The sequence below is a fragment of the Leptonotus elevatus genome, chromosome 17, assembly GCF_054856555.1.
Source record: "Leptonotus elevatus isolate MCC_2025b chromosome 17, RoL_Lele_1.0, whole genome shotgun sequence".
Lineage (NCBI taxonomy): Eukaryota > Metazoa > Chordata > Actinopteri > Syngnathiformes > Syngnathidae > Leptonotus > Leptonotus elevatus.
Window position 1 is genome coordinate 10,006,822 of NC_141255.1, and position 27,173 is coordinate 10,033,994.

The 27,173-nt window shown below is 44.3% G+C and overlaps 4 protein-coding genes across 7 annotated transcripts; 3 read left to right on the forward strand and 1 right to left on the reverse strand.

Annotated features, from left to right (window-relative positions):
- Positions 1-270: 270 nt before the first annotated feature.
- On the forward strand, positions 271-5,398 carry slc10a7 (solute carrier family 10 member 7). Of its 2 annotated transcripts, none has more exons than XM_086060275.1 (12): positions 271-528; positions 1,149-1,231; positions 1,291-1,427; positions 1,707-1,782; positions 1,854-1,892; positions 1,964-1,999; positions 2,931-3,014; positions 3,100-3,268; positions 3,425-3,476; positions 3,565-3,638; positions 4,453-4,598; positions 4,794-5,398. In XM_086060275.1, the coding sequence occupies exons 1-12, from the start codon at positions 429-431 to the stop codon at positions 4,824-4,826; spliced, it is 1,029 nt and encodes a 342-aa protein (XP_085916401.1). In that variant the 5' UTR covers positions 271-428; the 3' UTR covers positions 4,827-5,398. The 2 variants fall into 2 exon arrangements, with proteins under 2 accessions (XP_085916401.1, XP_085916402.1); XM_086060276.1 differs by having other exon boundaries at positions 3,103-3,268.
- reeld1 (reeler domain containing 1) lies at positions 5,145-8,421 on the reverse strand. The gene is made up of 5 exons (XM_086060274.1): positions 8,234-8,421; positions 7,882-8,089; positions 7,539-7,803; positions 7,302-7,462; positions 5,145-7,223 (listed from the first exon to the last, which is right to left on the reverse strand). The coding sequence occupies exons 2-5, from the start codon at positions 8,087-8,089 to the stop codon at positions 5,428-5,430; spliced, it is 2,430 nt and encodes an 809-aa protein (XP_085916400.1). The 5' UTR covers positions 8,234-8,421; the 3' UTR covers positions 5,145-5,427.
- Positions 8,422-10,084: 1,663 nt separating this feature from the next.
- On the forward strand, positions 10,085-17,983 carry LOC147159721 (uncharacterized). The gene is made up of 9 exons (XM_086058078.1): positions 10,085-10,423; positions 11,646-12,000; positions 12,071-12,262; positions 12,931-13,401; positions 13,470-13,530; positions 13,611-13,663; positions 14,771-14,813; positions 14,895-15,074; positions 15,475-17,983. Exons 2-9 carry the CDS (start codon positions 11,790-11,792, stop codon positions 16,124-16,126), a joined length of 1,863 nt encoding a protein of 620 aa, XP_085914204.1. The 5' UTR covers positions 10,085-10,423; positions 11,646-11,789; the 3' UTR covers positions 16,127-17,983.
- A 503-nt stretch (positions 17,984-18,486) lies between these two features.
- otud4 (OTU deubiquitinase 4) lies at positions 18,487-27,126 on the forward strand. Of its 3 annotated transcripts, none has more exons than XM_086059614.1 (19): positions 18,487-18,897; positions 19,135-19,218; positions 20,820-20,870; positions 20,965-21,011; positions 21,087-21,159; positions 21,374-21,455; positions 21,841-22,025; positions 22,186-22,288; positions 22,357-22,421; positions 22,503-22,603; positions 22,960-23,057; positions 23,164-23,284; positions 23,351-23,480; positions 23,550-23,883; positions 23,978-24,418; positions 24,498-24,538; positions 24,973-25,348; positions 25,833-25,882; positions 26,887-27,126. In XM_086059614.1, the coding sequence occupies exons 1-19, from the start codon at positions 18,766-18,768 to the stop codon at positions 27,091-27,093; spliced, it is 2,721 nt and encodes a 906-aa protein (XP_085915740.1). In that variant the 5' UTR covers positions 18,487-18,765; the 3' UTR covers positions 27,094-27,126. The 3 variants fall into 3 exon arrangements, with proteins under 3 accessions (XP_085915740.1, XP_085915741.1, XP_085915742.1); XM_086059615.1 differs by having other exon boundaries at positions 26,892-27,126; XM_086059616.1 differs by lacking the exon at positions 26,887-27,126 and adding an exon at positions 25,956-26,871.
- The last annotated feature ends 47 nt before the right edge of the window (positions 27,127-27,173 follow it).

The following is a 27,173-nucleotide window of genomic DNA, read 5'->3' on the forward strand; positions in this document are numbered from 1 at the left end:
TCCACACTTTCTTACAACAGTCAATAAACAGGCCAAGAAAACGACCCCAGAAGTAACTCCCTTATTTATTTATTCATTTATTTTATTTTATTTTTTGTATTTATTTTAGAAACTTAATTTAAACAGTGTAAACGGAACATAAAAAACTTGAGTATAACAAGAGGGGGGGAACAAAATCAAATTAGAGACACTACACGAATTAAACAGAAGGCGGCGGTATTGTACTTGCAAAGTTATTTACCAACCGCCAATGATAAGAAGAAGAAGCATCAGAAGCTGCGTTTGACGAACTCTTGACATCACAACTCGGAACTCTTGTCAAGCGGACTTCGTGTGTGGACAAGACGGCAGGCGAAAAGAGAATCGTCACGGGCCGTTCATCTTTTCAGGGGCCCGCCGGGTGATCCGGAAGAGGCCGGTGGGGAAACATGGGTCTACTGGCCACGATACGGAAGGAATGGTTCATTATCGGGATTGTACTGGTGATAATGTCGGCAAAAGTGCAGCCCAGCTTCGGTGTCAAAGGAGGTGAGGTCACCAAGATGTGCATATGTCACAATACGATGAAATAACTTTACTGTAAAATAACCCGCACTATAGTCTTGACAGCTTGAATGCGTATTAGCTTTGCTCACACCGATAATTATTTTAATGGACTACTCTATAAATCAGCTTAAATACTTGATGATTTGTACCGAAGGCGAGTTGAAATGTGATTTGTTCGTTTGACATACCACTTGGGAGTATACATTACTGGTGCATTTTTTCCCGATTGAAGGTAAACGTGTAATCCGGAACTTTCGCGGGGAGGTTTGGTGACACGTTGCATTCTGCACTAATGTCAACACAGGCGCCTCTCCCACCAGGACACATTTGGATTCCAGCCAGTAAAAGTGACTCTTGGTGAAGATAAGACGACTTTATTTGCCAAACGCAAATACGTTTATCAGAAGGGATGATAAGAACTACCGTGTGATGCGTTCAGGGACTGCGGTCCATTACATCTTGTCTCTTGAAGGAAAGATAATCTGCTACTGAGTGTTATATGTTGCCTTGCTTGCTGCTTGCAGAATTGCAGTTTGAAACAGCACGACATGGGTGGCTTGTTGTTTCCATGGTGACACCTCTTGCCTTTCTGTCTGTTGCAGGACCACTGAAGCCAGAGATTACCATCTCGTATCTCGCGGTCTCGCTAATCTTCTTCAACAGCGGCCTCTCGCTGAAGACAGAGGTGAGTGGGAAAGCTGAAAGATGACCAGGAATTTCAGTTGATTGTTTTTACATTTGCAGGAGTTGACCAGCGCTTTGCTCCACGTGCGCCTTCACCTTTTTGTTCAGTCATTCACACTAGTCTTCTTCCCGCTGACTGTTTGGGTGCTGGTTAGATTGCTGGCACTGACCACCATCGACCAGTGGCTACTCAGAGGGTAAGATCCGTGTGAATGCGTTCTTTTGTTCTAGCACTGTTGACTTTACCTGAGAGTGTTCACAAAAGTCTCATTCATGACTAGCTATTAAGAGGGATGTGTGTGAATTTGAACCCCATTCATCACGGGAGATAGATAGACTCTTTTTCATGCAAAAATTTTACCATATAGAGAAACTGTATAAAAAAAATAATTTTGTAGAAATAGTTTTACTGCTGCCACATGCTTTGCATTTAAGGCATCCGACATGATCCTCATCTTCGTGGTGTCATTGCCTAGGTTACAGACAGTGAGCTGCATGCCGCCTCCGGTCTCCTCGGCCGTCATTCTCACCAAAGCCGTCGGCGGTAACGAGGTAAGACACGCCTCAAGAGGCGTGAAACAACGTGCCGTTGCCATGGTGACTTATTGGGTTTGTGTTGCTAGGCGGCTGCCATTTTCAACTCTGCGTTTGGAAGCTTCCTGGTAGGGTTCGAGTGTCGCGGCACATGTCTTGAGTGTGAAGCGCTGTGTAACCAAATTCTTGTGTCGCACAGGGTATCGTGGTGACACCGACCCTGCTTCTGCTCTTTGTAAGTCACACCTGACAGGACAAACATAAAATGTTTGTGCAATGACAAAATCTTCCAATTCATTTTTTTTAGAGAGCTCGTCTAAAAACAACAGGATTGACAAACATGCTGTACGCTAAAACACAAGAAATACATTTAATTTAATTAATTTTTTTAATTAAACGAGTCGAGTTCAGATAAATCTCCAACTCTACAATACAAGATATTATACACTGTAAGAACATTTTGTCTAAAATATTTAATATATTATAAAAATATAATCCTGCATAAATAAAAGTGAACACCTATATATAATACAAAACAGTATAATACTGCGTGAATAAATGTCAACACTTGTATAAACCCGGTAATAAAAAATAATATAATCCTTCATAAATAAATGTCAACACCTATGTTTACCTAAGAAAAACATACTTATTTGGTTTATTTACATGTGTATATCCTGACATTAAACGGGCCGTGCACTGCATTTCCCTTTTTGTCCACTGGGTGGCACAGATAATTTAACAATAAAATTCCTGTTGAAAAAAAGTGCTATATTTTCAAAATAACATTAAATATTGCTGCTTTTAATGCTTAAAAATATACTGAGAGCAAGTGTGTTTGGCGAGAATGAAAATGAACATTGAATACAGTGCACCTAAAACCTCTTTAGCCTTATGTGCCTCAGGACTTGATTGTGATTGGTTAATCAGTATCCAATCATTAGCCAGCAGTGCTTACATCATCCAAATTCAGCATATTGTTTTAGAGACGTAAATATGTCATGAGTGTAGACTGTGGGTTCTATAACGTCCCTAATAAAAATAAAAAAATAATGGGGTAAGATAATTTTGAGATTCCAATTTTTTAAATTGTGACTGTGGTCGCCTGAGCCAGATCATAAAGAGCTCTTGAGGTAAAAAGTGCCATTTAAAAATGTTTCCTGCAGCTGGGCTCCTCATCCTCCGTGGCCTTTGGCTCCATCTTCTCTCAGCTCTTCATGACTGTGGTGGTGCCCCTCGTCGTGGGTCAGGTACGCCGGCAAAACCTTGTGGGCGCAGCGAGCGGCGTTTTCGCGGTGTTTTCACCGTGTACGTGCCCCCCTCCTCCCAAAAAAGCAGGTGTGCCGCCGCTTCCTAAGGGAGTATCTAGAGCGCAGGAAGCCTCCATTCGGCGCCGTCAGCAGTGCCGTCCTCCTCATGATCATCTACAGCACTTTCTGCGACACATTCAGCAACGCCAACATGGAGCTGGAACCCATCAGCCTGCTCGTGGTCGTCCTCATCAGTGAGTGCATTTGCATCCCCAAATACCGGGCTACCAAATAGACTGAACAGAACATGTTTTTTGTATATTGTTATGCGGCGTTTCTTCGGTGTATTCGCACATTTCAGTCAAATTGTGGTTCGACTGCGAAGGTTGTGTGATGCCGTTTCCTTGCAGTTTTCTCCATCCAGCTGACTTTCATGCTGCTCACTTTTGGATTTTCCAGTAGGTGAGTGACGTTCTCTTTTCTGGCCGTCTTCAAAAATACCCGACACGTGAAACTTCATTGTCCGTCCGATTGCTTATTTTATCCGCAGGACCGGCTCAGGATTCACTCCCGCCGACACGGTGGCTATCGTGTTCTGCTCCACGCACAAGTCGCTAACGCTAGGTACGTGAGTATGTTTGGTCAAAGATAACCCAAATTGGGTCAAAAAGGGACCAACACGACTTTTTGGGTTACTCAATTTTAAATAATAAGATAATTTCGTCACCACACATTTTTCACCAGACTAAAACTAGACTAGACTGGACTAAAACCCTTATTAATAAAAAAAATACTGGGACTAAATCACTATGCATTTTCGTCGATTAAGGAAGACATGACGAAAATGTACTTTACTTAATAAAAACTGGACTAAAATCTACAGTTTACATTTGAGTTCCCTGAACAAAAATTAGACAAACGTTATATGATTTTGTAAAAAATAAATAATTATAGTTGTAACGTAACATTCATCCAACAGCAATAACGTTCCAACAATAATGTTAATCCAACCGCCAATTAATGCTGGCTAACTTACTAGCTCATAGAATGGAGCCATAGTAGCCACTTGTTGATATACTGTCGTTTTTTTCATTAAAAATGAGAGAACATTTGATGTGAAATAGTTTTAGATCCGAAATGTTCAACATTATCTGCTGACAAAAAATATAAAGGGGTAAAATAATTGTCCTGACTAAAATGTTGACACTTTTTGTTGACTAAAACTAGACTAATAATGTTTTCGTGGACTAAAATAAAGACTAAAATGCTAGATTTATAGTCGACTAAAAATGGACTAAATAAGAATGGAAGGAGGTTGACTAACTGTTAAAAACTAACAAGCGTGAAACTGGACTAAAACTGAGACTAAATTTTAAAATGGCTGATAAAATTAACACTAAGTGTGATGGACTGTGACGTTTGTGCGGCATGTGTGCAGGTATTCCCATGCTGAAGATCGTGTTCGCAGGCTACGAGCGCCTGTCGCTCATTTCAGTCCCACTGCTTATCTACCACCCGGCTCAGATCCTCCTCGGATCCGTGCTGGTGCCGACCATCCGTAGCTGGATGACCAGCCGCCAGAAGGTGAGCGTACATCTTCCTGTTTTTTTCTTCTCATAGACTTGCCAGACTTTTTGAAAGTGATCAGATTCAACTTGACGTTATTTCCATCATGAGATTATGTCTTTAAAACTTTGTTGCTTGCTTGAGAAGGACTTACTGATATTATGTTATTGTTGTTATTATTATCATCACATTTTCACTTTTGTGTGGTTCCAGCTGTTGAAGATGTCGAGCCTGCAGCCCATTTGACAAAGTGAGCAAAATCGCCAGGCGATCATGTGCCTTACAGTGGCCAATCAACAGCGACCTCAGCAAGGTGGCGGACACAAGGACCAACTGCCGCCTTGCCACCCTTCGTAATGGCAAACCACATAAATTTATTCTTCTATATTTAAAAAAATCTAAGGTACATGTTTTATATTTGATAAGACGTGGTGTTGCTGGGACCATTCTTTTTGGGGGGTTTTTTGGTTATTTTTTTGGTTTTTTTATCGTCTTTTCTACATTTCTACTCACTAGTTCGGCCTCCTCTGTCAGGAAAAGTGAACTTTTGTTACAGTAGTTTTGATATTGTTACAAGAGTTTTGATTTTGCTAGAATGTTGTATTTCATATAATGAATGTTTAATCCAAGTGATGATAAACACAGACCCAAGTTCAATGCTATGAACGTTTACAAGACGTTTCTACCATCTAAAACCAAAGACTTTACATTTAGTGGCACTTTGCTTTTGCCACTTTATGTCTTTTGAATCATGAGTTTACAGAAATAATCTGAAATGTTCATCTATTTTCACAAAAGGAAATAAATGATTATCCAAATCGTTTTGTTTCTCACATTGGATTGCATATCAGTCTCCAGGCGATGCTAATATGTCATACTCGGCAAGAAGCACAAGGCTGTTCTCTCGGATTCGGCGGACTCGGACCAAATCGCCACATTCCTGAACATGGATCATCCCTCGCTCGCCTCTCCCGTAATCTCTCTCCCGGTTGTGCAGCGTCACCTCGGTGCGCTTCCCGCAGGCCTGTCTGTACACGTAGCGCACAGCGACCACCAGTGCCATCCCCAGGCCGGCTGAGCAGCCCAGCAGCATGCCCAGCTCCCAAGAGCTATGCCTGGGCACAATTTCAGGATACTTGCCCTCCATGCCTGGAGTTTTCGAGGGATTAAAGGGAATCTTGGTATCCGGTTTTGGTGCCTTTGGTTTTAGTTCTTCCCCAATGTTAGACTGTAGTTTGTGGCTGGAGGTTGATGGATTATACTTTTGTATGGGATTAGATGATACAATGTGGGTCTGTCTTTGGGATGTCAAATATACGGGAAGCATTGAGGGGCGGTTGTTGAGGGAGCGACGTGGAGCTGGAGAAGGTCCTGGATGCGGGGAGGTTGCCTGCGAGGAAGATGGGGCGGCCAAAATCAAAGACAAGGATCCCACTGAGGTGGAAATTGAGGAAGAAGGGTGAGAACTTGAAGGAACTGATAGTTTGGGTGAGAATGAGGAGGTGATGGTTGGAGAGCTGGTGGTAACAAAAGATGAATGAAATGTTGAGGATGTTGAGGACAGAATGATCGAGATCGATTTGGGAGGTGTAGATACAGGAGAAGGTTTTGGGAGTACGGAAAACACAGGAGAGGTTTTTTCTTGGCTGGAGGAATGTGTGAAAGATGGATTCTTGGTCGTGTGTTCGGAGACATCACGAGGAGTATTGCGGCTTGGTGAAGATTGGGCGATAACACCATGAGAAGAACCGTAAGAATCGAAAGTGCTTATGCTTTTCACCATTGTGGATGGCGAGGCATTAGCATGTTCAGCCTTTGTTGTGAAAATCAAAGCATTTAATCTTCTTGTCGAAACTGAGGGTTGAGCGTAGGGTGGCACAGTTTTGGGATGGGCTTTGAACCATGGTTGGGGTCTAGTACTTGGCCACACAACTGCTTTGTTAGACAGTAGAAGATTTTTTGAGGTGTAGGTAACATGCCCAGATTGAGACACAGCAGCATGCAGCAGCGTTTGGCGAGAGCTAGTGGGAGGATGCGATGGTTCCTTTCTGGAGTCGGATGGATCGAGCTTTGTGTGGGGCTGGAGAAGAAACTTATGGGTTGCAGGCTTCAGAGGTGTTGATGAAAAGGGTATGGCGTAGGAAATTGTCCTCTGTGATGTGAAACTTGGGATCTCATATGCAAGCAAACTGGTTGGGTCATTTTGTGGTTTTGTTGGTTTATGCGATGTTGGCACTGAGGGACTTGTGTTAAGGAGACTGTGATTTTCTGGAGACTTTAGTGGATTTGGTGTCAATGTCCGTGGTTCTGTAACCTTCCAATATGGGTGGGAGGCAAGGGAGTAAACCAGAAAAGAGGGTGCAAAAGTGGGCATAGTTTCTACACGTTCATCTGGTGGGAGCGGGGTGATGACAGGAAGGTGCGATGCGTAAGGATCACCGCCTGTCTCTTCAGCCACAGATCCAAAATCCAGGTTGTTGTCCCTTAAAAGTTCTCTTGAATGTTGAAGTATTGAGTTGGTGCCCTGTTGGTGCCCTTTGAGTGGCACTGGACTTGCAGTGCCGCTCCAGATGTTTTTGGGAGTAAAGCTTTGTTTTCTTGACAAAGCAGGACCAGTGGGTTGACTGGGTTTGTTCAATAACGCTTAAAGGCCAAAAGATGAGACCAAAATAAATGTTAGTCATGACAACACAACTGGAGATGTATGTGCTATGTTTGTACCTGGCACCGGAGTAAAGTTGTCATCATGGAGACCAAAAACTGCTCGTTCTGTCTCTGCTCCTGTTGTGCTTCTACCAGTCCAAAAACTTCGACTCCCATCACGCACCACTGCCGACTTGATCCCCGCCCAGTAAACAAAGTAGGACTGAACCACTGTGATACTAGGACAGAGTCGCTAGTGAATGTTAGGAAGTCTGTCAGAAATGCGCAAACTGCGGGTGTGGATTGTGGACTCACTAGAAGCGAATGTCTCCCACGGGTACATCAGGAGCCCGCCACACAAACGACAGGTTCCGTTTCAGTTGTTTGTCCGAGTGGGTGAGCGTGTCGCCCTCTGACAGGCAGCGCAGCGTGTGGGTCCCAGGCGGAGCCAGCGTCCAGGAGCCGCCCACCAGAACCGGACCTGCTGCTGGGGACCCTGCCCCACTGGTGACTTCAGAATCTTCACCACTGCGGGCCTGCAGTAGGAAACCCATGAAGTCCCGAGAGCTTCGGACTGTCACTGGGGTCAGAGGATCTTGTTTTAGCCTTTGGACTCACTGTGCTGATCAATTGCCACTAAGTAAATGGTCAATACTACCTGTAACCAGCTGCCCAGGTAGATATGAGCGCACTGATGTACGAATGGTGACGTGGCTCTGCTGCGGGTCCTGAGGCTGGGCCCGGATGTGGCCTGGGCTCATTGTCTGGCAGGCAGCAGAACCTGCCCCGCGAGAGAACGCAGCGACAGGCAGGGCAACACATGACAAGATCACGGTTGCCCCCAAATAAAGCAGGGAAGACTGCATCTTGACGGCAAATAAAGAGGAATTCATCGGCTTGAGAGCAAAACATTTTTTGTTTTTAAACCTAAAAGTCTTTTGACTGTTCTTGGGATATTTTTTAACATGCACAAATACAAGCCAAATGGAGACAACGTTGTTTGTTCCTACCTTGCAAGGATGTCTTCTCAGCGTTGCACAACAGATGTGTGAGAGAAATTGTGTGAAGATTAGCTGAGAGAGGGTGTTGACCTAGACCCAAAGAAACTAGATCTGCTGCTTGTACTTCTGAGCGCAACCCCCTTGGTTGATTTGTCCAAGCAGCCTGTTAAAGACTCCAGAAAGAATACCGTTATGACGTTTTGTCCTCTGTGTTGCCTAGAAGATCCAGTTCTACGGCATTAATACTCCCCCCCCCCCCCCCAACCCCCGGATACCCCAACAGGATGTACACCAGCTGCAGGCATGTCCCTCCAGGATCTCTTGAGCATTTGAACAGAGACAACCCCCTCCTCCCCACCCCAAGATGACACCAAGTCCAATCCAGTACCACACACAGGGTTGAACTGCCATGATTCCTAAACACATTTGTGTGCCTTGAGAGATCTTAAAGTGTGCCACAGGAAATTATCTTATCCAATTAGTCTGGTTCAGTATTTAACACTGTGGGGTCCAGCCTCCACAGTTTGGGGCCTAAAATCACTCTGACCTTTGACCAGAAGAAGACAACAGACAGCATGAAAGACGTCACTTAGAATCTTAGGTTCTCTCCAGTCGTTGGTTGGAGGTGTCATAAATGCGGATGGATGGCAGTAGAGGTCAGAAGGACCCGCAAGGCCAACCTCAAATTCAACATACATTAGATTGTAAAGATAATAAATACAGTAACATAAAAGTAGGTGATGCTTGGTTTGTTGGTGCTGGTGTCTGTCACACTTTGTCACTCTGGTGGTTGCTTGTGTGTCCCTTTACTGTCGTTTGTCTCCCTCTAGGAGCTCAGGCCAGGAACTGCAGCAGTAGACGTGCTTGAATTCTTTATGCCATCGACATGAAGTTGTCGAGCAATGATACAGTCTACCAAATGTTCCATTTCGGTACATTGGTTTCATAAGTTTTATACTATACTATAATGTAGATTTTGGCCATAAATGGCTCTAAGGTTTTAGGCCAAACTTGATTTTATTTTATTTTTTTTAAACAGAAGAGCCATTTCGAATGAAAGCGAATGGCAAATCTACCCAGGATTAAAAATAAAAAATAAAATAAAAAAGTGCATTTACACCGGCGGCCACTTGGGGCAACATAGTCTACATGTGTACAAAAAAATGGTATAAGTAGAATAATTGATTCAACTCCTCTGCTTAAGTCAAAAAGTACAAATATTTTTACTTTTAATTCAAGGCGAACGGTAGCATCCAGGTGGGATTGACCCTTCATGACAGTAGCATGGGTTACGTCAGGAAAAGCGTCCAGCATATAACGGTGCCAAAAGTATCATGCGAGTTCCTTGCTGACGATCCAGACTGACCGAGACTAAGCCAAAAGTCATACAACATATAGGCTAAAATAAGCATTTTAGTAACTTAGTAGCCAATATTGTGGGGGGGGGGGGGGGTAATACTACTCTGCACACCAAATAAATTCACTATTTTAATAGTTTACCTGGTGCATGCTTCGGAATATTTTGCTTCTCTCAACTGTGGTTGACTTTACTTATTTACTTTTTTCGCTAAGGTTGGGAAAAATAAGTTATTTTGGCAAAACAACGAATAGAAAGTTCAGATATCTTTTCAAATGTAAAAAAAATAAATATTCTTTAATACTCGTATATTTTGTGTTCTCACTGGCGCTCTTGGACTCTTAAAAGTGTTGACTGCGCTGTTCTGTTCTTGTCCAACGGACAAGTGTTCACCTTGCGTGTGCCCGCGTGAGCTTGGCGCGTGGACGGACCCACTGCGTCCCTCTCGCGCGCGTGCACGCGCACGCGTGAGAGAGACAGACAGACACAGAGAGAGAGAGAGCGAGAGCAAGAGAGAGAGAGAGCGAGAGCGAGAACGAAAGAGAGAGAGCGAGAGAAAGGAGGCGGAAACCTCCATCTGCCCTGCTCAGTGACCGACCCGTCATCCTCCTCTCGGCCTGGAACAAGACGTCTCCGCGCGGTTTTCGCCTCACTCCTTTCCTCGCCCCCCCTCCCAACCTACACTGGCACTGCTGGAAAGTGGCGAAGAGAGCCCGGAGGTCGACGCAAGAGGGCGAAAAAAAAAGGAGAATTTATCGCCAGTAAGATGTGTGATCTATATATAGGCTCTGCCCCGGACTGCACCATCTCACCCACCGTCACCACCTGCCCTCCCGGTACCGGTAAGTCTCGCCGGATGAGTGGGGAAGGGGAGCGGCGAGAAGGCGTCGTCTGGTCGTCCCGGGGCGGGTTGTCGACGCGAAATGACCCGAGTGGATGACTTCAGAGGTCTCGTGAGGTCGAGTTCCGTTCAGCCATGTTGCAGGGGCGTGATGGAGAGAGGGGAGGAGGGTGGGGGTGACTGGGCTCTTGACACCTGCCCTCCTTCCCGGTACCAGCTGAAACGGAACAAATTTGCCTCTTCCTCGGTACCAAATTGGCGCACCGTCCTCCCACGCCGGGAATTGACTTTGTGACTCTCCGTGTCAGCCATGTTGCAACGGGGAAAGGGAGAGGGGACCAGCGAGGAGCTCCGGAACTCGGGTTTCGTCCGACTGGTACCGAGCAGGGAGGGATGGAGGATAGGAACGGGGTCACGGTCATTTGACGACTCTAGTCAAGCAAGAATGTCGAGTTGAGAGGCTAGAGTGAACCGGTCGTTTACGTCTCAAGAGTGGACCGATTTGGTGTTTGATTATTTACATATTAATAGTTTACAATTTGACTGTATGCACTTGGAAATCATTTCAATCATTTTAGTCTTAAAATTTTTTAAGCTAATTTCAATTGCCGTCAGTGGAACATCTTGGATGATTTTCAAATTTTATTTGACAGAAAAAATGTTTTTGAACTGACAGGTTGTTGATCCTTATTGATGACGTTTGATTAAAAAGGTTACCAAGATTCGATTTAATTGTGATTTAATATTCATTTAAATGCTTTGATTTCAATTAAGTAAAAACAAATAGAAGAGGCCTATAGCCTACCTGTTGACAATTTTTTTTTAATGTATTTTTATGGGCATGTAAACATTATATGGTATGCGGCTGTCTGAAAATGATTTGCACAATAACTTATTTATGGTGTGTATAAGTAATAAACATGACAGTTGTGTTAAAACCTGGGAGGGGAGGAGGGTTGGGGAGTAATTATTGCGATCCATTAATAATCTTTTTTTTTTTTTTTTATCCAACCATAATCGGAATTTTTTGTTGGAAGTAAGGTCAGGACAGGTGATGCTGCAGCCTGTTACCATGGTGATGTGATTATGACACTATCATCAGTTCTTATCCATACAATAATTCTTTGATTCGGAAATTCACTTTGATCATGTTTTGTTTCTTGTCATGCTTGTCATCCACTTCCGTCTTCATGCCTCGCTTTCCCTTCATCCGTTGCTCACAGGTCAGAAACAGTCAGAGGAGTAGATTTTCATCATGCTCTCCTCTCCTCCATGTGGCCAAGAACCTTCACGTCTTATTTTAGCATCCCTCCTCTCGCATCGCTCGCCTCTCTTCTGAGTGTGACTGCCTTCCTCGTCGCTGGAAAATGAAGCGTGGGCCGAGCGTGTTACAGCCTCCTCCTCCTCCTCCGGACGCGGCCCAACGACACACACAGGCAGCTCATCGGCCGCACGTGCATGCCGACCACGGACCGGAGACGCGCGCAGCGGGTTCGAGCCCCTCCCTGGCAGCGACCTCTCTCTTCAGCCCTGATGTCAGCACCAAGATGGCGTCTGACCTTCTCATTAGGCTGTCAGGTAGTTAAAACACACGCGCGCACACACACATGCGGCATTTGTCTGAGGTCTTTTTTGTGCATGTGTTTAGAGGCCACCCAGAAGGCCCAAGTGCTCCCTGGGAGTCGAGCGGAGGGACGAGTGGAGCAGCAGGAGGAGCCGGGCTTGGCTTTGTCCCCTGACGGCCCCGGGGCCAGTCCTGATCCGCCCTCTCTTACACACACACCTGAGGGAGATGCCGCCACTCATACGCTGGCTTCGGACTTGCTCAGGAAACTGGCAGGTTTGTGTATGTTCATCCATCCATTTGCCTAACATAGGCAGACAGCACGCTTGACTAGGCATAAGCCGATGTTAGATTCTGACGGTATGGTCACTGTGAGCTGAAATATTGTGGTGCCACAGTTTTAGAATTACAGCTGTAAATTTATATTTTTCAAAATATTTGGATAAATAAATGCATCACTTTTTCCATTGATAATAATTGAATTTATTTTTAAACAAAGAAACTTACACCATGTTAGGTTGAAATAAATAAATAAAATAAATAAATAAGCGGTTCAGAAAATGAATGAATGGACGTTAACAACATTCTTCCTTGGTTTAGATTTTTCTTAGGAATTTAGAGTCCCATCACTAGTGAGCTCTTTTTAGAACAGACCTGTAGGCCTTGGGGCAAACTAGTATCCGCTGGCACCCTTTTAGGATGATGCGCATTCATAAACAGAGCAAAAAGGCATCCGTGTTTGCAAGGTGTCTATTTCATTTTGCTCCCTCTCGCCTCTGTGCGTAATTTCTCAACCCTCCCCTCTCTGCTCGCTGAGAAGGAGAGGAGAAAAAAAAGTTAATTGGAGGCAATTCACTTCAAAGTGGCTGCAGTTTACTCAACTCTGCACGCAGTCAAAAGTCATTTGTTGACAGATAATAATCAAATAATGTTTTGAATGGCAGAGAGTCAGCTCCTGACCCAGCCCGACGTAAAGGTCAAGGAGGAAGAGGACTCCATGGAAATCGAAACACCCAGGATGTCAGGTGTCATACGTGGTGGACCAATAAGAGATGTCCGAGGCCCATCTTCTTCAAGTGATGGAGGTCGTTGTCTTGTGGCCGTGAAAACTGAACGCTGCAAGGAGGTGGAGACGGAGGATCCGCATCCCGACGCCATTGTTCCGAATGTCCCGCTTGGTGTTAAACAGGAGGAGGAGGAGATGTCTGCGGACACTTTGGCGGAGCAGATTCTCCTCAGGGAAAAAATGGAGGAGACCCGACCTAAGTTGTTCTCAGGGTTTGCAATGGAGGAACAGCAGTTCTTCGGAGACCAGATGTGTTCCGGACCCAAGATGGCGGAGCAGTGCCTGCGAGCGGCGCTGTGGCAGGACATGTCTGTCAACCTGGCGTCCACGTTGCTGCACCAGCTCTCAGGTAGCACACAACGTGGTCTACTTTTGCCACATCAAGTGTCATGTTCACATTTTGCTTTTGCTCGCCAGAGAGGGTCGCTAAGTCCAGCAGTGTGCCGGCACTGAGGGCCAGCACCCCTGCCAGGAACAGGTGCGCATCCCACTACCTTTTTTTTCTTCTTTTACTGCAGCATCCTAAGCAGTGTGTCCATGTCTTTGTGTCACATGTAGTCCTGTCCTGAAAGTGGAGCCAGCCTGGTCCTGCGCCTTGGAACCTGCATATGGTACAAAACAAACACAAAGTCGTCAGCGCTTTCATGGGACCCTGAGCATTTTTTAATTTTTGGGCCCCCTTTTTGCCAATTGTAAACTCATTGTGGCATGCCGCTTTGAAATTGTTGTTCACATGATGCTTTCGTGAACTTGTCATGTTGTGTGCCATGTCCGGCGAAACATTCACACACATTTAGCTTTAAGAAACACACAATGTTGGATACTAAATATCATCTAAGTCTAAAACAACAAAACTGTTCAGTATGTATTTGCTGTAAAAGTGGCATCTGTTTTATTTTTGTGGGCTGTAAAATTTGTAAATTCACTAAGAAAATACAGTGATGCCTTGAGATAAAAGTTGAATTTTTAATTTGTTCCATGACAATGCTTGTATGTATTTCAAAACATTCAAATGAATGGGAATGCTATTAATCTGTTCCAGCACAACAACAAAAACGTTTTTTTTTAATAAGAAAAATAGCACTCTTTAATATTATACTTTATAAAAACATGCAGTGATCACATATTTAAATAGAATATAAAGAAAAAAATTGTTTCGGCATTATGAGTAATTCATTCTACGAATTAGCCACCGGGGGGCAGTATTAGACAGTCATGAAGACACAACAAAGAAGACCTTCACTCCTATTCACTAAACTGCAATAATTTTAGCCGTTTTTCACAGATGATAAAGAAAAAATTCTGGGGAGTTTTGCTATATTGTCTATCTAAATGTGTTGATATACCATTTGTGGCCATATATCCACACAAGTTTTTGCAAATTTTCCAAAGTAAAAAAATCGGGCAAACAGCTCATATCTGGAAAAACTTGTGAGGTCAACCTTATCTCACGGCACTGCAGTCACCTAAATTCAAGGTGACAAAAGTGGTTTGAAAAACAAATCTAAAGTTGAATAATTTGGCCTTAAAATCTTAAAAATAAACTAACTTTTTTTTATGTTACTGTTTATCTTCTCAATACTCCATATTGTGTTTACTGTTAATTGCTTCCCAGGGCCCCCTAGTGGCCATGGGGCCCCTGAGCAAGGTGCTGCCATCTAGTGAAAGGACATTTTATTGTTTTGCTTGATAACATTGGTTGATTCTGTCTCCTACAGGCAATCCAAGCATCCCGCGAGGAAGTGCGAGCTTCTTCTACAGGTGAGTTGACCTGTCGTCATCCACTGAGAAGCTTGGTTTGCCGTCGCCATGGATACAAAGGAATTTCGTCCCTGTGCTCAGGTGTCACGTGTGCGGCTTCGAGACCGACGGGCGCCTCCTTTTCCGGGCTCACATGACGGAGCATCGGCAGCAGGAGCGCGGATCCTTCTCGCTGCACTGCTGTGTGTGTGACCACTCCACCAATCAGGAGGCGGCAATGAGGGCACACGCTGACAAGCACTTGCTGGGCGGAGCCACCAGGTGGGAAGCAACTGTCGCTTATTTTGCGCACTGTCGACAACTTATTTTCAGGGGATGTTGCTAAAGGAGGATCTGTTTGTTGCTGAAAGTTGCTAAGTGATGTTAAAGTCAACTAAGTATATATTTGTTTTGCATTAATGCGATGCATGTGCCCCTACACTGCTGTCAACAGCAGAGGGCGATATCGCCCAACATGGCAATACCTGAGATTTTGCTGAATGTTTGGGTCACTTCAAAATTTGCTCAAAGTTTCCAAACAAATGTAAACCTACTGTAGCTAAATTTGCTGCTCGGTGCTTTTTATGGGCAAAAAGTTGCCAAATCTAGCAACAAAAGTGCCATTGCATCAGTGTACTCCGTGCACGCGCTAACCACCGCACTTCACCTCCACCCCCGGCAGATGCCCCCTCACCCTTCCCGCCGGCAGCGCGCCGACAGTTACCACGGCAACCCTGCCAGAGACAAGCACCTCGGAACATCGCTGCCGGATTTGCCAGAGGTCGTTTCCCGGGCAACCGGAGCTGCAGGTTCACTTCCAGGGTCATCGCCAAGGCAACCAGTACCGATGCGAGCGCTGCGGCCACCTGACGCGCACCGCGAACAAGCTGGTGGAGCACGTGCGAGTGCACACGGGGGAGCGACCCTTCACCTGCCACCTTTGCCCGTACAGCGCCAAGCGGCGGGACAGCCTGCGTCTGCACTGCAAGGTCAAGCACGGAGCCCAGGCGATCGTGGCCGCCGCAACCGCCGCGCACGCCCCCAGCAACGTGCACACGCACCGCTCCTACGTGCACGGAGACAATCCCAGCAAGCAAATTCAGCGGCTGCACACCAACGTGCCCTCCTCATCCTCATCTCATCTTCCTCTTCAACCCTCGCTGTGTGAGCTAGCAGGGTGGAGGGATTTGTCTCCTCTTGTGCCCATCACGACACTCCTCTCGCTGAAGCCTCACTCGAGTGCGCCCCTGTCCTCCCTCTCCTCCTCCTCCTCCTCCTCCTCCTCCTCCACCAAACATTCTTTCCTTGGCTACCTCGGCCTGACATCTTTGTGAATGTCTTCTCTCGTCCTTTTCTCTTCCTTCGTCATATTTCTTTCACGCTCCTTCGATGGATGTAAAGCTCCTGCTGCCACGTTTGAGAATGTCAACAACTGATGCGCTGAACGTCGGCGGCGTCATAGTCCTCGCTGCCTGCTTTTAGCCAATCACTGGAGCGCTCGCTCGTAAAGCACTTGACTCCTTTTCTTATGATTATATTGAATGATTATTATTATTACAACTAAGTATGTGTTGTCCTTCAGAAACTGCCAGCTTCGTGAAGTTTTTCAGTAAATTTATAAAAATGATGATGAAATTATTGGACCAAAAATGTAAATATTACCTCAAGGTCATGAGCACCCTCTAAATGTTTATTTCATATCCACAGCTAACGGTCAGGATCAATTCATGGTTGGGATGCACCAATACCAATCTTGGCACTGCTTTTCTGTACTCATGCTTGGACTTACAAAAACGCTCTGACACTACAACCATTATTTATGATCCATGTGCGGAACATTGGAAGTACTTAATGTTAAACGCAGATCACAACACTCTTTTACCGACTGTTATGACCTACAAAATGGATGGCGAACTCTACTAAGAAGCAGTCATGGATTTCTATTAACTCACTGTAATTTGCATTTAAACACGCGGAAATAATTTTGCCCTTACTTTGTATGGACTATATGCCACGGAGGAGGCGGGACTTCCGGGTTTTCACCCATCAACTTCTTTGTTTCCGTTTCCGGGTTGTGACGTGTGAGCCGCGTCCCGGTACTTGCGCTTCTTTGTGCCCCTCGGTTGCGCGTCCCGTCGACGGGTGCGAGGCTGCGAGCGTGTAGTGTCTGTCTCAGTGTCAGAAGCGCGCAGGGGTGGGGGTGCGAGTGTTGGAATGTGGCCAGCAGTGGCCGGAAACGGCGCTGATGTGTAAAACCCGGAAGTCGGAACTCTGTGGCATCTACCCCATTGTACTGTCTATCCTCCAGACTGCGTTCTTCTTTGTCTCTTATGTACTCCTTTTGCATAGTGCCATCTAGTGTTTGAACTGTAATACTAAATAACTGAAACCTTGTGTTTGTTACAGGCTACATTTAATTAAAAAGTACAGGTTTAGAAAAACAGGCAATGAGATGTTAAAATGTCAGATTGTTACTTTTGAGTGATACCTGTCATGTTAAAAAAAAAAAAGTTAGTTTTTAAATAATGTCTGATTAAAATAACACAGAACACACATTTTCATCACAATTGCCAGCTGTATTGGCATCAAGTATCATCTTATCAACAACTTGTTGACAAGTACTGGTGGTACTTGCATTAAATCTGAACAAAAAAAATGGTATGGGTGCATCCCTAATAAATGTGATTTTTGTCCAAATGAACTGCATGAAAATGTATCAGAATTTTTTAAAATATTTTTATTTTTTTTACCAGTTCTTAATCACAGCTGCGATATGCTTTTGTCTTTAAAATGATTCATTTTTTGTGTGTTACTTCACTTGGTTTGCTTGCGTAGTAGTTGTTTTGAGGGGGGTTCTGAAGGACAAAGATTCTTCCTGATCTTTCTGTTGTATATAGCGATCCATGTGCACTTTGCTGGCTTGCTGATGCAAAACAAACAACAACAGACTAATCATTGTATAAGGTTTGCGCCTTTTATTTATACAAATATGCCAAGATTGTTTTCGGGGCAGTTGGACCAGCGACTGTTGATTGTCTTGTTATGAATGAGCTCACAGATTCAGCGGAGCCAACAGACTTGCTTGAAAGTCCGGATGGATCGTGGAGAAGAAGGTCGTTGTGGTATCCTCTGCTGAATCCTGTTTGCTCCTGCTTGATCAATAAAGTTTCAATTCTGGAGAGTAACATTCAGTCTTTGTCTGATGGCGGGTTGTTTTCTGCTTCGGCATGATTACGATAATCATGACATCCAAGAGTATGACTAGAGACCGTACATTAATAAATAAGTCAGAGCCATGAAGGTCACACTCCATTGCGCACACACACTCGAGTGGGAGGATAGTGTTTGTCAATCGCCATGGGCCCTGCCCCACCTCCTTTCTTCTGGTTGCCAGGGTTACCTGGCCTGTTGTAGCCGAGGGAGCTTACAAACAGGTCATTATTAGATTTCACTATGAAAGGAGGAGGATGGGAGGACGCGCAGGAAGATGGGCAAGGAAGCCATCACCTCTGAATACCACCACGCTAGTGGTTGCATTTATCACAAGGTTGGGAGCAACAGAGTTTGACTTTTACAATAATACGCCGCTATTAAATACAAATTAAAATAAAACATAACCATAAACCATATTCAATTCAGACAGCCAATCAATGCATCGATTGTTATTAACTGGCTGCGTGACTTCCGCGTTGTGCGTTTGGCGGGAAATATTTGGCCGGAATACGGAAGTGGTATACTTTTTAAAAGCTAGCTTGATGGTAACTAGCAGGTGTTAAAAGAAAAGCAAAAAGTTAACTTTCACTTTCGTGACTGCCCGTCTTACAAGCTGGCGGAGGAGGAAGAGTGGGCCTTCCTGGAAAACAAAAGTGAACGCCGTCATATGCACGCGTCACCTTGTGGTTGTCTCAATGTCGAGTGCTCGTCTTTAATGCGTTTCGCGTTGCTAAAAATATAAGCGATAGCATAAGTTAGCATGAACCGCGCTGGGAACATGCGAGCGAGCGAGGAGGAGACGCTCATGGACGAACACTTGGCCTCTGTCGGACTGCATCGGAAACGGGTCGCTAAGGACGGCTCGTGCTTGTTTCGTGCTGTGGCTGAACAGGTAAAAGAAAAGTGGCAAGTGACAATCTATTTCACTTTTTTTTTTTTCATACAAAATGCAGTCAGCATCATTCAAAGAACCCCTATAAATGAGTTTTAAAATGTTCTTATCAATATTGTACACTTTGTTTTTAACCAGTGGAGAAAATGAGCAACACAGAGAAAGTGTCTTTATGTTGCCAATTTAATCTTTTGTAAGCTCATATGTATTTACTCTTCATGTATGCTCTCATTGTAGGTTCTTCACTGCCAACGTCTTCATGTGCAAGTTCGGTTCCACTGTGTTCGCTTCCTGAGGCAGCACAGAGAGATCTATGAGTCAGTGAGTGCACATTAAGCTTCCGCTAAACGCCTTGATGGTAATAAGAGGCACTTGGAGCGAGTTTGTTCATAGTCAGGTGTGGTCTCGATACATTTATCCTAATAGTAACTTGTGCATGTGCACAAGTTTGGGCACCTTACACACATTACATCAATGAGCCATGTTTATGTCCCGTTTGTCTCTCCGTTTTGGCTTAAGCAAGGTAGTTGACAGGGCTGATGCTGCAATTTGCGAAACTCCTTCGATGCTGCTTGATTATTTGGAGCTGTGTACTATGTTGTGGTATTTTTGCTTTGGGGCTGGCAATGATTCACTCTCTCCAAAAGGTGGTGCTGTGCTCAAAGATGCTGTTTTGTTGCTTTTTGTCTTCCACTCTGTGTTTTGGCCTTTTGTTGCTTTTGTTTTTGGTGCATTTCTTGTGTTCATGATGTCAAGAAGCTTGTGGATAAAAGTGTTGATGCAAATTTGGATTTGGTGACCTTTGTTGAGGGCTACAATTTTTCTTTTTACATGACACAATTGACACCTATTTGCTATTTAATCGTCTAGTGTTCTCAATGTTTTTACACCAACAAAAGTCCGTAGCTTTCCAAGTACCATCTTGGCAGCATCAAATACAGTAGCATGACATTATTATTATTATAATTAATAATATGGTAAAAATATATCATATTTAAACCACTTTTCAACATTAGCTCTGTGCTTTAACATAAATAAATAAATAAATATAGGACATTAAAAAGCTAATTCACATAACATGTTTATACTTTATTGTTTTCAGATGACACCATTTCAGGCCCAAACCCATTGGCAGGGCTTTAGCCTGCTCCAAACAATTAGAGGATGGTGATCATAGATGGCACATGCTTTTTGTTGTCTATTTTCTTGTACTTTTTTTTTCTCTCCAACATTGTGGCCGGCAATTTTCTATCATAAGCAGGTCATCGTCTGTTGTATTTATACAATGGTTATACTCGTGACATGGTTAAACAAAGTGATCAATACATGGTGGTTATACTCAAAACATGGTAAAATAAAGCTATTAAGACATGATACACGGACGCCCACCATACACATTTAAATTTGCATGACATATTTATTCAGCTAAGGGAGTTGCATAGCTTGGAAAAGCACCAGAAACAGATTCAAGCCCCGTTGAAAAAGCGTAATTGACAAGTACCGTATACTTGTCAATGGTAGTGAATTAGTGTATTGATAACCGTTGACTTGCCGATTAATCAATATAAATTTTACAACTTTGTAAATATAACATTTTCATTAAAATTTCATGAAATTAATGGCAATTTTCTATTCTTCTAATTTCTAGTTCCTGACCGTAAAACGGCAACAACCGTTTCCTTGAATCAAGGCCCTGGTATCGGTACTCACCCATCCCTTAAAAAAAACACACACATAAAATAACCCTCTAATAGTTGTTGGCACAAGTTACACACTCTTAACTCTGGGTGGACCCAAACTTTGGCACATGCTATAATTAGTAATAATAGACTTGACATTTTGAGAGGTGCTTGTGTTGGTTGCCGCTGGACCTTTTGTGTGTGTGTGGGTGTGTGTGTGTGTGTGTGTGTGTGTGTGTGTAGTTCATTGAAGGGGATTTTGAAGCATACCTACTGCGACTTCAGGACCCGCAGGTGAGACCACATCATACTTGCAACGTAGCGCTGAACACCGGTTTGTATTCATCTCCGCTAATGTTAACATTCTATTTTATTTTATTTTTTGCAGCAGTGGGCAGGCGAAGTGGAGATGAACGCGCTGGCCGTCATGTTCAAGTAAGCACAAGTATGTATATCTACTCCAGTTTTGAGCTTATTAAACCTTTTGATGGTTTGTGTGCCTGTGAATAGGAGGGACTTTGTGATTTTTCAAGAACCTGGCAAATCTCCAGTGGATATCACAGGCAATAAGTTCAAGGAGAAGGTCTGTGCCACACATGAGTAGAACCTCGGTGGCTCTTTTACATGTCGTTTGCCATTCACTCCATGAACTGCTTCGTCTTTTCTCAAGATCGTGGCACACGCTTTCTGCTACCTACCGCAACACATACTCTGTTTATACCATACAAATACAGTATAGTACATACTCTGTTCCAGTGTCAGGTGCCCAAACCTGACTTTTTTTTCCCCCCCTCCAGGTCCAGCTGTCTTTTCTGAATGGGAATCACTACGACTGTGTTTATCCCGTCAGCCATATAAAGAACGCTGCGCTCTGCCAGTGTGAGTCTCCAATATGGTCCATGTGCCATGGAAAGATGCTTGAGTTAGTTTCAAGGATGTACAAGAACGCCCTTTGTCCTCACTAGAAGGCGATTTAGTGCACGTGTAGGACTTATCTGACGAGTGAAACTTTTTCTTTCTACTATTGTATGACGTTTGTGTACACGAGTAGGGAAATAGATCAAATGGCTTTACGAAAAGCGATTTTAACATTTGTTCAATATTTGTAATACCCATTTGAAGGTCGTTTAGTGCACGGAATCATCTTACTTGTAAGGACAAAAAGCGTGGACTACTAGCCGTAGAATAAATGCTCAAATACAATAGTTTTCCATAATGTGGTTTGCTGAAGACTTAACAGGTGACGCCTGTGTTTGCGCTGCAGCCATCTTGTACGAGCTGCTTTACGCCGGCGTCTTCCAGGTGAGCCGGCACACTGTGGCTTCCTGTCAATCGAGCGGCCGAGCCTGCGAGCAGTTGAGTGACGACAACATGGCGGCTTGCGTCAGCAGTGACGATTCAGATCCGGACACGGGCAGCTCGTTCAGAAGCAACAACAGCAAGACAAGGGTAACCCCAAAGTTTTTTGTTATTAGGCTTTTCATGTGAAATGCCAGGATGAACCTAAAATGGACAATAGCCTTTCCAGGTTAACTTAATGTGACCTAACTTTTTGTACGTAGCATATTATGTACAGTATTATCCCACAATGCACTTTGTGTGAGCGCAGGGTCGGGGCCGCGGCCTTATTTTGCCAGAGAGTGTACGTCGTTCACTCAGTGAGAATCTGTACCGAAATGTTGCGTACAACCTGTGGCAGAAGTCCAAGAAGGGTGAGGCAGATGCTCAAGTCGCCTCCCATGTAAATACGCACACACTAATTCAATCTAAATTCTTTCAGCACAATTAAAGATGGATTACTGCATGGCTGCGGGGATGCAGTACACTGTAGGCCAGCACTGTCAGGTCTTGCACACTTTTTAATCCCTGACTTTGGAAAATATTTTTTCTTTTATACACAGACTTATTGCTGCTCACTGATTGTAGGTGTGGCTGGATGGGAGTGAGCAGAGCTACAATGCCACCATTGAGGAAGTACCGCTGGGTGATGGCCTGGTGACTGTTTACACGGAAGAAAAAGGCCAGCTGTGCGTTACACATAATTGCAAATGTTATTATGCGTGGGAGCAACTCACTTTTGCTATCACCGATGTACAATGGCCACCCATATACTCTTACCTATTTGCAGGTGGGCGGAGGTTGAAATTAATATTATAAAAAAAAGAAAAATGGGGGCGGGGGTGGTTGGCAACCTCCCGTTTTGATTCATTGTCTATATATTTTTTGTATTAGCATTAAGCTGAACAAAGCTTGTTGAGGCAAAGCACACAAAAAACATCTACACAACTGCTTGCTTCTCAAAACGTGTATGTCTAGTCACTTTGCATCTCAAGGCACCACTGCATAAGCACAGTCACGCTAAAATCTGCGCATGTGACTGCAGACGTGTTCCTCTGTGGAGCCTGCAATCTGTGATGTCAGAGAGCCCAAGATGGAGCGATGTACCCCATCGCGAGAGGAGAGTTTGCAATGGACAGACGGGTAGTGGCACGTTCGACAATGTCAGATGACAGATGATAATGTTGTAAAATGGGCTTTCCTCTCACGTGATGTCCATGTCAAGGGTGAGGCGTGCTTTGTCTTCCAGAGGGGGCTTTGGGCAGGGGCAATTCCTCCTCTGGTCACAGAGTGTACTACGTGCCGGGCCAAAGTGGACGTGCGCACCAGCAAAAGTCACGGCCACCGCATGAAGAGCTGAGACGGTACAGGTGAGTGCAGAGATTGACCTGCTTCATTTGATCACAACCTTGTTCCAAGTCTGTGTTGTTTATCAGGAGGAACGCACATGACACTTCGTCTTTTGGTCTGACTGAGGAGGAACGTTTGGCCAAAGAGGTGGAGCTGAAGAATGTGGCGCTGGCGGAGATCAGACTCAGGGATGAGCTCAGCTTTCCGGCTCTTGGGGTTAGGAATTCACGCATCGGTCGTTCTTTCCATTTTTCCTCAGGGATGAATGAAATTTGTCTTCTTCAGAGTCCACTTGACGATGTCAGAACATTGTCTCCCTCTGCTGGGGAAAGACAGAAGAGCGCCGCTGGACCTCGTCAATGTACTGATGCATCTCCCTCGCCTCCTCTTTCCATGAGCTCCATTGTCTTCTCCTCAAGAATTCTCCCTCCTGCATCTGCGAGCATCCCAACTCCCACGTTCATAGCACCCATCGCCCCGTCTCCATTGGCCGCGAGGGCCTTTGTCCCCCATTTGTCCTCCCCCAGTCCTCCAGTATACATCCGCTCCTTGTCTTCATCACCGGTGTCTCCTCATCCACAAGTGACCGATGCCGTCCAACTTTCAGCTCAGAGGCCAAGTAAGATGCGGTGCCTCATTTATAGAATAGGGATAGGCTAATACCACAAAACATTTTGTAAGTAGTGTACAATAAGAGTTGTCTATATTTTCAGATAAATGTCCAGATGCTGGAGACGCTGGGACTGTGTCAGTGCTCCACAACCAGAGCGATGCAAATATGGACCAAAGGGCCGCTCAAGAATTGAAGGATCAACCGGCTGGTGTCAGCGGCAAAGAGTGGGATCCCGCTCACAGCCAGAACAATCAGGTCCAATCGGGACCTAGTTCTTCTCCCCTCATCCACCCAACGCTCCAGAATCCCAGTGAGAATTCACCAGCTCATGAGGTTTTGCCTGGTCCCTCCTCTGGCTCCCCGCCGCTGTTGGCCAACACTCCCTTCCCACTCGGACACTCCCCAACCCTGCCTGGAGGCATCCTCGTGCACCACCTCTACCAGGACCCCCTGTACCCTGGCTTCCCCCAGGGAGAGAATGGCAATGTGCTCCCAACTCCGGAATTTTCTCTCCGCAGTTTGGGAGAAGACCTCCCTCGGGGTGAGGAATGTCAAATGAAGTGTTGCAGCACATCATATCATCCAGTCCAGTCCGCTGATTGATGATTTTCCTTCTACAGATGTAAACATCCTGAAGTTTTTCTTCAACTTGGGTGTGAAGGTAAAGCACCAACACCATGCATGTAGCATGTACACAGTCATGAACACGTTACATAGACTTTTTCAGCTGTTACATTATTCAAAATAAAATAAACTTCACATGGAGCTAGCTCATCAATAGTATTAACTAGTACACTAGGCTAAATCGCATGCAATTGATCTTAAGTCAATAACCTCAACTTTTGACATTAACGCCCAATCAGGAATTGTAATGGCAAAGTACTTTTGACAGTGCATGAGGTTCATACAAGACTAGACAATTAAAACAGATGTTAAAAAAACACTCAATGACTTAAACCCAACAGCTATGTCAAGTTTGCTCAAAAGTAATACATTGCCTAAGCTAAAAAATAACAATAAAACAGGAAATGGAGAATACTACATGTGTATATACAATTTTCAGTCAAAAACAAATTTGTGAATGTTGTGCTACAGGCATACACCTGGCCCTTCTACATGCCCTACCTGTACCTGCTGCCCCTCCAGCAGGCCCACATTATGCAGCCCCGTATCCAGCCAGCCCAGATCCCCCACTGCCCTCCCGATGGCCCCCTCCAGCCTTCATGTCCTTCCGCGGCAGTTCCCGCGCAATCAGTTGAGCCTGCTAATGGCTATGCTGATGCGTGGCCCGCATCCCACAGGCCGACGTACCAAGTGTTGCCGTGGCAACAGCATCCAGCGGCGGGATCTGGCACGCAGACTCCACAGTGTGCCGTGTTGCCATCATACCCGCAGGACCCCCACGCCAATGTGCTCCACAGAGGCTCTCTGCAAGCTTTTCCAGTCAACACGGCGCATGCATATAATATGGGTACCAACATACTCGACTGTACTCACAAGTTAGTGATACAGTGGTGCCTTGAGATACAAGTGACTTGAATTATGAGAGGAGGCGGTGTTCGATACAAGCTGTTATTTGGCGGATTCTCATTTACAATATTATAGGGGGCTGTTTTCGGGTTGTGGGTGGAGGCACTGAAATTCAATGCATTGTTTTCAATGAAGTGATGTGTTTTGAGATATTGGCATGGTCATGGAACAAATTTAATTTATCTCATGGCACCACTGCATTCTGCTTTTGGGTGAAATTTCAGGAAGAATCAAATGCACGGTAAACTTTCCAGGTTGATTAAAAACTTTAAAGAAGGCCAAATGAAGTTCACATGGGAAGGATCGAGTACATTTTAGCTTCATCCTGGAATTTCACCTCAGTCCAATATTCTTTTATGGGCACTGTATTTTAATATTGTGGAGACGCACACATCCTTTAAGTTACAAGATCCTTTTGTCTTCAGGGGTGGAGGGCATGAACATGTTGCTGCGGCCTGACATCACCCCAGCACTGGTACTGTATATCCTTGCATACCTCCTTTCACCCCACACTGTCCTGTGTTTAGCTATTTCTTTTTTCTGTGTAGGTGTGGGCAGAAGAGTCGAGTTTTGGTGTTGGTATGGGAGGGCAGGCAGTTCATGAATCATGATTTTCATTTTGTCATTTACTTTAGTTTCTTTTTCTTTTACTTTTTCCAGGGGTAAATTCAGTTTTTGCGGCATCCCTCTCCCTCCTAAAATGGTTGTAACTTGGTTATTTAATGTGCTTTTTTATTTTTTAACATATATATTTTTTTATTATTTTTTAATATTTTTGGCTGGCAGAACCACTTTTTTAATATTATTATTATATTATAATAATCATAATTATTATTACTTTTTGCACACTAAAAATCATGGTACACAAATAACCACCTTAAATGGCTCTCCACCACAATAATGACCATCATTAAAATGCAGTAGCATAGTACACGCTAAAAAAATGGACAGTACTCAATTTTAATTAATTAATATTAATTTTAATGTCAAAACCCAGACAGATTTATTTGTTCCAAAAAATATTTAATATTAACCACTGTAAAATTACCCACAGGTTGAACATTAACACTGCACCTTAAAAATGGGAAAATAAAGAATAAAAATAAATAAAATATAAAACGTTTTCAAATTTAAGTTTAAATTCCACTGTACTATAAAGTAGGGAGCGGGTTTTTCACCTACCACCAGAGGGCGTCGGCATAACACTAGTGGCCACACTTTTAGAATCACTGTACCAAGTCATTTTTTCAAAGTTTTTGAGGGGAAGCAAAAACAACAAATTCGACAAACAAAACAATTTTAGCTAGCACATCGGTATTTAAAAAAGAGCTTGGGAGGTTAAACAATTAGGCTAATGAAAGGGTCACACCCATTTTTCGCTTCCTTTTTGATGGCACTTTGCCATCTATTTCAATTCACATGAAAATGCTCATTTGTGGTTCAAATGGACAAATGTATACATTTTTCTTTTTCGGGAAGGGAAGAACAGTACCTTTGGCTCACATCCCTGCAGGAGGTCACATGGCACCTCTTTGTCATCAACCGTCAGTGGGCTGCAACACTGACGAGGCCGACGAGTCATCCGGTTCACGAGCGGCACCAAGCAGACACTACAGAGGAAGACGACCAGGCGGGCATGGAGGCTACAGGAAGAGACGTGGACGAGAACCTGGCAACTATTTCTGATGCACTTCATCCAATAAAGATGCCTAAACTGCATTTGTTCCCTCTCGTGTCCTTATAATCGTCCAGGGATGGTGTTTGTT

Excerpts from the sequence above, each read along its gene's own strand:
- slc10a7 (XM_086060275.1), top strand. The coding sequence starts at position 429 with ATGGGTCTACTGGCCACGATACGGAAGGAATGGTTCATTATCGGGATT. Across the intron at positions 529-1,148 it reads CAGCTTCGGTGTCAAAGGAG|GACCACTGAAGCCAGAGATT; the intron begins GTGAGGTCACCA and ends TGTCTGTTGCAG. Across the intron at positions 4,599-4,793 it reads GGATGACCAGCCGCCAGAAG|CTGTTGAAGATGTCGAGCCT; the intron begins GTGAGCGTACAT and ends GTGTGGTTCCAG.
- reeld1 (XM_086060274.1), bottom strand. The coding sequence starts at position 8,089 with ATGCAGTCTTCCCTGCTTTATTTGGGGGCAACCGTGATCTTGTCATGT. Across the intron at positions 7,463-7,538 it reads GTGGGAGACATTCGCTTCTA|TATCACAGTGGTTCAGTCCT; the intron begins GTGAGTCCACAA and ends ACTCTGTCCTAG. Across the intron at positions 7,224-7,301 it reads CAACTTTACTCCGGTGCCAG|CGTTATTGAACAAACCCAGT; the intron begins GTACAAACATAG and ends TTGGCCTTTAAG.
- LOC147159721 (XM_086058078.1), top strand. The coding sequence starts at position 11,790 with ATGAAGCGTGGGCCGAGCGTGTTACAGCCTCCTCCTCCTCCTCCGGAC. Across the intron at positions 13,664-14,770 it reads CGCCTTGGAACCTGCATATG|GCAATCCAAGCATCCCGCGA; the intron begins GTACAAAACAAA and ends TGTCTCCTACAG. Across the intron at positions 14,814-14,894 it reads AGTGCGAGCTTCTTCTACAG|GTGTCACGTGTGCGGCTTCG; the intron begins GTGAGTTGACCT and ends CCCTGTGCTCAG.
- otud4 (XM_086059614.1), top strand. The coding sequence starts at position 18,766 with ATGAACCGCGCTGGGAACATGCGAGCGAGCGAGGAGGAGACGCTCATG. Across the intron at positions 22,289-22,356 it reads GTGGCAGAAGTCCAAGAAGG|CACAATTAAAGATGGATTAC; the intron begins GTGAGGCAGATG and ends AAATTCTTTCAG. Across the intron at positions 23,884-23,977 it reads ACTTTCAGCTCAGAGGCCAA|ATAAATGTCCAGATGCTGGA; the intron begins GTAAGATGCGGT and ends CTATATTTTCAG.